General features: G+C 39.6%; 1 protein-coding gene across 1 annotated transcript; it reads right to left on the reverse strand.

Annotated features, from left to right (window-relative positions):
- Nucleotides 1-287: 287 nt before the first annotated feature.
- Nucleotides 288-8,981, reverse strand: NABP1 (nucleic acid binding protein 1). Its single transcript, XM_012436623.3, has 6 exons — nucleotides 8,434-8,981; nucleotides 8,018-8,156; nucleotides 5,018-5,089; nucleotides 3,230-3,305; nucleotides 2,759-2,825; nucleotides 288-1,443 (listed from the first exon to the last, which is right to left on the reverse strand). The coding sequence occupies exons 1-6, from the start codon at nucleotides 8,522-8,524 to the stop codon at nucleotides 1,274-1,276; spliced, it is 615 nt and encodes a 204-aa protein (XP_012292046.1). The 5' UTR covers nucleotides 8,525-8,981; the 3' UTR covers nucleotides 288-1,273.
- Nucleotides 8,982-11,089: the final 2,108 nt, after the last annotated feature.

Below are 11,089 nucleotides of genomic sequence, written 5' to 3' on the forward strand. Positions count from 1 at the left end.
GAAAAAAACAAAGCAACAAATGCAGGGCTAAGTAACCATGAGGTTGATGCCATCACTACAACAGTAGTTAAGACGTACTGGCTCTCCACTGTACGTCACTGAAAGAGCAAAAATTAAGTAGGTTTGTTAACATTAACACAAGTTTTATTCAAGAGATAATATTCAAAAAGAGTTAAATCCTAAGTTCTCCACCCTACAGATAAGTTCTCCACCCTAAATCGTAAGTTCTCCACTTATGACATGTACATAAATTCCACCTTTACATTTCTGAATAAAGCTGTAATTGCTTCTTTGATAGAGCCATTTCTTAAATTTCTCCTAATAAGGCTATGTGAACTGTGTTCAGAAACTTTGACAACACACAAACGCCTCTCAAAGTTAGTACCCAGGGTTTTTACTCCAGGCTGAGTACTAGGACTTAAGACTGCATGTTACTGTATGAATTCAATTTTACTCACCTCCAGTATGTTCACAATTATTTTTGAAAATAATCAATGTTTGTAACTTTGTAACTCCCTCAAATTATACTCCAATATTTAACATGGTGGTTTCAAAAAATAAATACTCAAGGCCCCAGTTTCAATCTTCTTCCAACGTAATCCACAAAGTTGATATTGATAAGACATATTAGGAACACTACTTTAAAATAAACGTAGCTTTCTTTTAGAATTAGTTGTTGCAATATAGATCACATATTCCAAATTCTGATAAGGAATCTGTTTTTTGGTAATTCAACAAAAATTTAGGACGAGTCAGTCCTTGGAAAATCTTAGTAGCAGTCACTCAATGAAGTCAATCATTCCAAGAGCCACAAACACTCTAAACTTACAGCTAGCATTGACAAGTTCTTGTGTTTTTTGATGGTTATTGCTTTAGTTGGGAATATCTGAATATAAGACAAAAGAACTGCTTCCATTAAGCCTTGTGTTAAATATTACAAAACTTATACAGAAGATAGACTCATAGAGGCTATAAAGCTGATGTCTTAAGTAACTCACCCATGAAATGGGTGCAGGTTTTTTAAAGGCTATCCAACAATCTTTTTGCTCTAAAAATAAATGCCCCCACTTTTCAGTGTTCCCATTCTTCAACAGGAGACTTGAGCAGCTTAACAGTTTTGCTATAAAAACAAACCATTCTTCTTAACAAACCAAGAATACAAAAGGAAATCCAATAAAGGACATACTTTTCACAGTTAACAATAAATAAAAGTGCAATAAGTGTTCAAGTAGGGCATGTAGTATAAAAACTACATGTGAGTACTGGGCCTAGGTCATCTTTTAAAGGCTCTCCGAGGGTCCCTGCCATTACTTATTGTGGTCATCACTGTTTGATTATTAGCTGTTCCTGGTAGTTGTGGATTTCTAAGTCCCCAGCCATTGCTTCTGCCAGCATGTGAAAACTGGTGTCCCCTTGATTCAGGGCCAGTGTGAACACCACTTCCTAAAAAAGAATACAAAAATCCATCACTATTTGCAGAAGTAGTCCATAGTCATCTATAGAAGTACAACTATCTTAAGTTCCAACACGTTATTAATGCTTAAAAATATTAGGTGAAGCATACACATTTTTTTTATACTGAAACAAAACAAAACACTCAATGTTGCTCTAAGTTTTTCCAAATGTATTGCTATAGATATGTTAGTTAATCTGATGCTGTATTAATAGAGAGAAAAAAGCCAACTTGGGCATCAAAATTAGAAACAGAGTTAAAAAATGCATTGCCTACATTATAAAAGAAAAACGCAAATAGTGTTTTGAGTATTGGAATTTGGCTCAAATATGATTAATATTTCAAAACAGACAATGTTATTCTAACTTTTTAAAGGGAAAGACAGCGTTTCCCACAATGAGATCAGCTGTGCCAAGACGTGTAGCCTTCAAGTCAAATAAAACATTAGCTGGCCAAGGGCAACTGCTCATGCCTGTAATCCCAGCACTTTGGGAGGCTGAGGCGGGTGGATCATTTGGGGTCAGGAGTTCGAGACCAGCCTGGCTCATATGATGAAATCTCATCTCTATCAAAAACACAAAAATTAGCGGGGTAGGAGTGGCACACATCTGTAATCCCAGCTACTGAGGAAGCTGAGGCAGAATTGCTTGAGCCTGGGAGGTGGAGGTTGCACTGAGCCGAGATCAGACCACTGCACCACTCCAGTCTAGGCAACAGAGTGAGACCCTGTTTCAAAAACAAAACAAAAACCAAAACATGAGCCATCCTAATGAACTCCACTCCAATCACAAAAGACTCCTCCTCAGATATTTAAGAAAAAAGACTTCAAAAGATCTTTAACAGGGCTACAAAGACCATGAACATGACATCTAGGGGTCACGTTAAATGACATTTGAGGGTCACTAGCCTTTAAAGGGCTTGGCTCATCTTTTAAAGCAGCAGCTCCTCGTACATGAAAAATTAAGTGAACTATGACTAAAGATAAAGGCTTTCAGTGCACCAAAATAACCAGCAATTCTGCATTTACTGTAAGTAATCATTAGATTACAGAAATTTTGTAGAAATCAATTTTAGAAAAAATAACATGGTATCTCTTCACAGACATCACCAAAACTTAAGAATTCTCAATAAACTGGCTTAAGAGTCTATCGGCTTTCTAGAAAATCAGCCATTCAGGGATTCCCTGTTTACTGGTAGTTCACCTTTATCACTAATTTATGCCTAAAGACGTTTTTCATCTGAATCTTTATAACTCTCTTAATTCTTACACCTGATCACAAATGAAACATACAAACAAAATCTTACCCACTGGTCCAAATGTACCTGTACCCATATTACTATTCATAGAATTATTCTTCTGTTCACTCTGTGCCTAAAAAAAAGTTTTTAATTTAACCAAATGAGAATAAAAACACAATTATATAATTACAACATTATTATATCCTTTCTTTTTTAAAGTGTTGGATTTTTTTAATTAACAAATTTTTAAACGATTTTTCCTAGGTCCTTCAAGGTTAAAATGTTAAATGTTTTCCAAACATTTCAGAGCTCTGTTACATCCTATTTCCTGATAACTCACCACTCCCCAAAGTGCTAAATGGCATATATGTATCTAGTAGATGATAGTTCAGATACATGTACTCACAAAACATCCAATAAAAATTACTATAAGTATTCTTTAAAAATTCTCTTCATTATACTATCAACAGGACTAGCCTAGTCATAGAATTACAACACAGTCAAAAATTGGCCTAATCATAAAGTATACACAATTACCCCTTTGTTCTGCTGTCCTCGATAATCTGGATTGGGTTCACTGAAATTTGGCACTTCTGAATAAACCATACAAAATCTGAAAGAAAATAAAGAACAAATTAAATAACTTTTGAAATAAAGTAACCAACCCTTCTTTATATAACATCTCCAGCTTTTAGGACTGAAGAACTTACGTGTCAAACAAATTAAGAGCAACAAACTAACTCTTCATTTACAACAAAAACTTCCTAAACAATTATGTCCCATAAAAACATCAAATATTTGACTGTCTATAAGATATATAACATTCTATTTTGTATTTAAATTCTTTATTGCTGAAAAAAATAAATCATATCAAAACTCAAGGACACAAAATCATCTCTGTCCTATTTTTCCACAAAAGTTGATCAAAGGATAAATAACATGAGAGTGAACCATGTTTAGGGTTCCAGGATGGTTTCTCCAGCAGTGGTAATGGATTTGCACCGATCCATCACCCACTCCCATTCAGTCCCTCTTTTGATCAATCACTGTGGATCTGCAAAGATAATCATTTAGGGTTAAGAGTGGTTTCTAGGCAATAAATAAAAACAACAGGTTACACAGTCACCAGTTTATCCAAGGGCTTCTTGTAAGTTGGCCATATGATGTGTAGTAACATTAAACAGAAGCATTTTATTAGCTCCTCAACCTACCGAAGACAAATCAGAACCAGTTTGGGTAAATCCTAGACAGACCCTGACAAAGAGCAGTCATTAAGAAATGAGTTATCGCTAATGGTTCTTCATATAACTAACCTCTGTTATTATCAACACCTCTGTATAAATACATTAAGGTCAGGACAGAATCCTGAACCTTTCAGTAACAGACACGAAGACCTTTCATAACACATAACTCTATTAATACTACTCAAAGTGAATCCTAACTCTCCCTTCAAAGGCAAAGTGTTAAACGTTTCTGATCTTTAAAACCTAGCATGATCATTTCTTTTCCTTTCTTATTAACCACAGGTTCTCCAAATAAGTATTTTATTCCCTCAGTGCAAAAAAAAGTTTTCCTTTTTTTATTTGGTGCCATTTGTGGCTTCTCTCTTTAAATATCTTCCAATTTGACAGGCATTAAGTAGATAGCTGAGCATTAACCAAAGAGAATGGACTGATGATTTGGCTGATTGCCTATACCACACTTTTGAATACAACCCAATGTCTAGGCTAAAATGGAGGCTGAATTACCTTACACCCCTAGAGAGGATGGCTCCTCCAGGTCAGGGTGGAGATCATTACCAGAGTAGTAGTGTATGGAATCTCGCATTGCGGCTGCCTGCACCGCACCTAGACTGTGGATAAATAGAGGACTTCAGTTTTCATCGCTGCAAGTCCTTTTAACATGAGTACATATTCACCCATAACCACAGAAAAAGAAAATTTAAACTTATGGCCTGAAACTTGGTGAATCAAAGCTTTGTATTTGGTGAATCACTAGAAGAGAGAATCTACTTCAAATGGCACTTGTGACACCTAAAAATGCACGTTTCTAAAGCCTTCAGAAATGCTCCCACTTGGGCTGGTCTCAACTGCAACTTCCTCAACTGCTCTTTGCCAGGAAAAATTGACACCTTCAACCATAGAAGACACTACTAACAAGTGTTAAACTTGTATACACAAAGTTATTTTTTCAATTAAGCTACCAAAAACATTCAGTTTACTAGTCAAAAAAGCCAAGGAAGAGGTTTACAGTTTATACCTACCAATTATTCCGTAGATATTATTTAGAATGCATGCGATTATACAAATGCATTTTAATACTTACTCCCCAATTTTTTGAAGTTCACCACCTCTTCCAGTATAAAGTGTCAGACATCCTTTCCACATGGATGCATACCTAAAGAGAAAATTAACATTCTTTAGAAATGTTTATTTTCTTCTATTTAAATCAAGTAAAATTTTTTGTATTAAGATGGCAGTGAAGATCAAGCCCTCTCTATCCACCATAGTAAATTAAATACAATAAATCTAACTTTGATAACTTGCTATTTACAAAAGAATACAAAACTTGTTGAATTTTGACATAATTATCTAAATTATAACAAACCCTAAAAAATAAGTCTCTTTGCAAAGCAAGCATTATTATGCCCAATAATTTAGCTAATTTTAGTCAATTAACAAAAAAAAAGCTTTTAATTGCAGAAATTTAAACGGAAACTATTTTTCGGCCACAGGATATGTAAACGCCCTGATGTTTTTACAGGCATTTACCGTCTAGTCAAATACTGATACAACAGTTTTCCTTCTGCCTTCATAAAAGACACAGGACTCCTCAGCCACCAAAGATCTGGTAGAATTTTAAAGTGCTAAATAAAAAAACTAAGGTCACAAATCTTTTATCTATCTGCCTTTCCAAACATGCAATTTTTAATACAATGTTGGCTTTGTAGTAAACAAGCTGGCAATTGTTTACTCTGACAACATTGAAAGCAGACAGCATCATTAAATAAAATAATCCCAGATATCTTTAAAAAAAAAAAGGTAAGTTAATATTATAAAATCAATAAAGGTTTGCTTATAATGGTTCTTTGTATAACTACTATGGTAACTTCATGACTAACTTATTATACAGTTCTCTTTATTTTAATAAGGGTTATTTATTAAAGACACCATTCACCACTCTCAAGTTATACAAAGAGTGGCTTAGGAGACAGTGCATTAATATTTCACCTTACTAAAATAAAAATTAATGCATATTGTGAGAAAAATTTGAATGGTTACAATTAAAATATTTAACATTCACTTTAAGGAATGAGAACACTGAGGTAAGTTTGTAAGGTACTCTGATAAGCATGTTGATATTTGAACTAAGCATTATTTAGATGTTAGGTATGTTTTTCTTCAAAGCTACTTTTCTTAGATTCGACTAGAATTTAATGGCCTTAGAATGGGCCAGACCCCAAGCTGAGTGTGATATTTTAGTAAATAAGGTATAATTATTCCCATTTCACAGAAGGGGAAGCTGAAGAATGAGGTGTAGTAACTTCTCAAGGTCATACTGAAGTAGTTAGTTTTGAATTTTCCTTTAAATTGTACTCCGAGGTAATTGTTCTCCTTAAAATTCTATAGATACCATAACTAGTTTAATTTTCCGATAATTTTTTTGATGGAAACACCTACGACTGTGACTACAGAACATGAAAAGATGCTGTTTTTGGCATAAAAATACTTTAAATCATTGGATGAAAGATACCTGGGGAGCCAAAAATCTCCAACTATAGTAATCAATCCTCACCATAACTCCCCAAGTAGGAATTCTCTTTTGTTTTTTAAAGATATGGAAGTTTAAAAAACATAATTACTGTCATGAGTCAGTGTATGAGAAGAAAATGTCTAAGTCCTGACTCTCACTTCCTGCTTTGATGACACTTTACCTCACTTCCTGAAGATGTTGTAAAGCCTGTAAGGTAACAACAAGGAGCTCTAAGCTCATACTCTCAGTGCTTTCCAAAACTTCTGAGATTCTACTTATTAGGCCAACATCAATCTCCACTACTTTCTCTGCAGTTATGATAAATTATTACAATTTTATTGATCTCAAAAGCTTTCAAATTCTGTTTTCAAGACTCTTTTCTGACCTTTTATCTTCCTAAGATAAACATTTGGTAAATTTCTAAAAGCAATCTATTTTTCAAAAAAAAAAACGTAAATTTTTTTTTTTTTTTTTTTGTAAATTATTTTTTAAAGCCACCAATCTGCCAACTGACTCTTTTGGATGAAGGTACTGCAGATGTCTTTCTGCCAAACATTCTCTGTGTATCCTTTTGGTTTTTGTACAATATCCACCTTACAACAGAAGACACAAGAAATCATTTTGGACAATGAGCTTTCCAGATACTGTAAACTTTCCCTCTTTCTCCAACTACAAATTTGACATATCACAGAAAATGCTAAATCCTTTACCTATAATTGTATGTCCACATTGTCTAGGTAACATGAAATACTGGCCAGGATTTCAAGTTATTAAAAATGGAGGCGGGGCCGGGCGTGGTGGCTCAAGCCTGTAATCCAATCACTTTGGAGGCCAAGGCGGGCGAATCACCTGAGGTCGGGAGTTCAAGACCAGCCTGACCAACATGGTGAAATTCCATCTTACAAAAAAAAAAAAAAAAATGGAGGCAGGATGGGAAATAAATGAGTGGTGAAAATAACTTATAAAAAAGAAAAAATATGGACTATATCAATCTCCTAAAAAGACTCATTGACTCAATAGAATTAAAAATCTATGTTGGGCGTGGTGGCGCAGGCCTAAGTAATTAAAGCACTGTGGAGGCCGAGGCCACTGATCATTTGAGGTCAGAAGTTGGAGACCAGCCTGGCCAACATGGTAAAACCTAGTTTCTACTAAAAATACAAAACTTAGCCAGGTGTGGTGATGTACGCCTGTAGTCCCAGCTACCTGGGAGGCTGAGGCACAAGAATCGCTTGAACTCGGGAGGCAGAGGCTGCAATGGCCGGAGATAGGGCCACTGAACTCCAGCACGGGAGATACAGCGAGACACTGTCTCAAAAAAAAAAAAAAAAAAAAGAATTAAAAATCTACTTAACCTGTAAACCGGGGTGGAGGTGTGGATTTCCCGTCTGAAACCGACTGCCTTTCACTGCAAAGGTGTGTTACATCCTAGCGCTGCCCACCACCCAAAGTTAACACCAAAGGAGTGGCCCACATAAAAAGCGGGGAACTCCAGGGTTTGCCAAGATCCCTGGAGCCGACCAATCCTGATTGTGCAGACTGTTATGCCCCCAGACTTTTTTGCACACCTACCCTCTGGTCAACCGAATAATATCCCCTGGCTGGATAAGACCTCCGATCTCATCCCACACGGAAATAGTGATGCTGCCCGTTTTATCGGCTACTTTGCACGATCTCACTTCATGGCCGTCTTTGGTTTTGGTCACGCGTCCTGTGAGGATTTAAAAATCAAAGGGAGCGGGTGTTAGATAATGAGGACATCCAGAAAGGCTAAGTCCTTTTCCGGTGTTTTAATACATCTGGAGGGTGGGAAGTGACCAGTGCTCTCGCCTGAGGTAGGATCCGATCTAGGGAGGAGGCCACTGGAGCCACGTGGGTGGGGGAGGGGGGGAGGGGGAAGGGAAGCACTCCGCGCGCAGCGGCGGCGCCCCTGTCTCCCGCCCCGGGACGCACAGCGGGCGGTGGAGTGGGCTGCAAACCCCACTTACCTATCTCCAGGACAATAAAGACGACATTTAAGTTTTTCAGTCCGGGCTTAATATCTCTTATAAAAATAGGTGGGTCGTTGACCCTATTCATATTGGGGCAGGTGCGGCTACGACTGCGGAGACGCGAGGGGCAGGGCGGGGTCAAAGCTTCCCACCCTCCCGGGCCAGGGGCGAGGGCAGAGGGGCGACCTTGGGCAGGGGTGGCGAAAGAAGGGGCAGAAAGCGGTTAGTCAAGGACCGGGGAAACCAGCCCGGACGGCACTAAGCCTAAAAAAAGAAAAAGAAAAAAAAAAAAGCGCTCCCAAGTTCAAAAGAAAAAAAAGGCGAACCACTCCGCACACCAACCCCGCTCCCAACCGGGCGACAGGAAGGAAGCGTGCGAACTGCCCCGTTCTTCAGATAAAAGGAAGAAAAAAACGCAGTGAGGGGACACTTCTGCCCTGAGTCCCGCTCACTCACACGGGTGCGCGCCCAGCCCGTCCCGGGCTCCGGGAAGGAACTGGCTGTGACTGCGAAACGGGAGCAGAGACAGAACCCCGCACGCCCAGCGACCCAAACAGCGACTGACGAACGCGCCCGCGCGCCGTCTAGAACCCCGGCCCGGCCCGCCCCTTGTGACGTCACGCTGCGTCGACACACCCGCCGCCACGCCCGCCTGGTGCGGGGGAAGGGAAGCGAAGGGGCGGGAACCTGCCGCAGCAGCCCCGGGAGCTTCCCTGCTCCTCCCGCGGGCTGTCGGCGCGGGGTCCGCCCCCCGCGTCCTTCCAATCGCTCTCTGCCCCGCCTTTCCCCCCCCGCCCGCTCGCTCTCCGCCCACTTCGACCGCCCCCGCGCGTCGTCAGTTCTATCTCGCCTCGCCTTCCTGCTGCGGTTTTCCGCCTCTCCGTGTCCAACTTTCGAGTTTTCTTGCCTTTTTTTGCTCTGAGTTGAGCCCCTACCGTGTCCTTTAGTCCCGCGGTCACGGGGAACGGTGGAGTTTAGAACCTGTGAGTACGTTAGAAAGTGAGCAGATGAGTAAGAATCTGGTTCGGGCAAGGGCGGCTGGTCCGGGACCCAGGGAAAACAGTCTGGGATGGTCAAGGGGTCAGTGGCTACGAGGCTGGAAGTTTAGTACCAGAAAGGAATTTGGAAATCAATTCAACCGCCTCATTTCAGGCATACTTAAGTTAAAATCCAGAAAGATGAGGTAATATACAGAAGGTCACCCAGCAACTCGTGAGCAGGCAGGACTGCAACGCAAATGTCGAACCTGGCCTTCCACTGTGTAATACTAAGCAGATAGACACGTAAATTCCTTTGCAGGCTTCTCATTTTTCCTTACCACCCCCCCTCAGATCACACACCTTCCCCATTTTGCTTTTCTTCTTTTATTTTGCACTTGTTTTTGTACATCTACAAGGAATTATTCAGCAGTGGAAACGTTTGAAACATTATAATCTGAAAAATCAATAAAATTTTCTTTATGTCGTGTGGTGAAAAGAGCATGTGCTTTAGAGACAAACCTAGGCTCCAGCTATTTACTTGTGAGACCTTTAGGACAATTGGCTTTTCTTACGATTTTTTAGACATAATAAAATGGGAATCCCTGCCTCGCAGAGGATTGATTAAGTGGATCATAAATTGTCCAACTAGTGCCTAGCAAATAGTAGACACTCGGTTTTTTTCCCTTTTTAATTCGCGTTTTACAAGTGATGAAACTCACCAGAGCCTACATAGCTAGAGAATGGCCGAACTGGGTTTTAAATCTAGTCAATCTTGACCCCAGAGCTCTCCAGCCTAAAGGTAATGTTTAGACTTAACTTGCAGTGGTGTAATTATGAGTCCAAAACAGACTGAAGAAATAAAATAGTAGCATTAGGATAAAGTAGGGCGTTACAGAATCATCTAGTTAACTCTTGGTGGAGGTAACAGAAATGTTGGGAAAAGTGTCAGAAGCCTTAATTTTTTCCCCATTCTTTATGAGTAGTTTTAGATCAACCACCAGTTCCCCAATATTTGCAAATAAACAGCATAGATACTATAGCCCTAGAAAGAGTTGCAAAAATTATCACATTAACAAGAGAGTCAAGGCATTTTTAAGGAAACAGAAGCTTCCATTTCATGAACTAATAAAGCCCAAGGTGCCAGAAACACTGATATCATACTGGAAAGTGGTGTAAAATAAAATTATAAGCATGATTTCAACATCAAATAAAACAAATGATGAAACATGCCAGTTAATGGCAGTGCCAGCATCCAACCTCAATCCCAATCCAGATCAGAAACTCTGATTCTACCATGGTTATCTGGCAGGACTTAACACATCAACTGGATTGTACTCAAAGCTGTATTTTCTTTTCTTTTCTTTTCTTTTTTGAGACGGAGTCTTACTCTCTCGCCCGGGCTGGAGTGCAGTGGCGCGATCTCGACCCACTGCAACCTCCGCCTCCTGTTTTCAAGTGATTCTCCTACCTCAGCCTCCCGAGTAGCTGGGACTACAGGCGCCTGCCAACATGTCAAGCTAATTTTTTGTATTTTTAGTAGAGACGGGGTTTCACCGTGTTGGCCAGGATGGTCTCTTGATCTCTTGACCCTGTGATCTGCGTATCTCAGCCTCCCAAAGTGCTAGGATTACAGGCGTGAGCCACAACGACCGGCCTCAAAGCTGTATTTTCTT

This window comes from Aotus nancymaae, unplaced genomic scaffold (genome assembly GCF_030222135.1).
Source record: "Aotus nancymaae isolate 86718 unplaced genomic scaffold, 86718_ANA_hifiasm-v0.15.2.pri h1tg000008l, whole genome shotgun sequence".
NCBI classification, from domain to species: Eukaryota; Metazoa; Chordata; class Mammalia; order Primates; family Aotidae; genus Aotus; species Aotus nancymaae.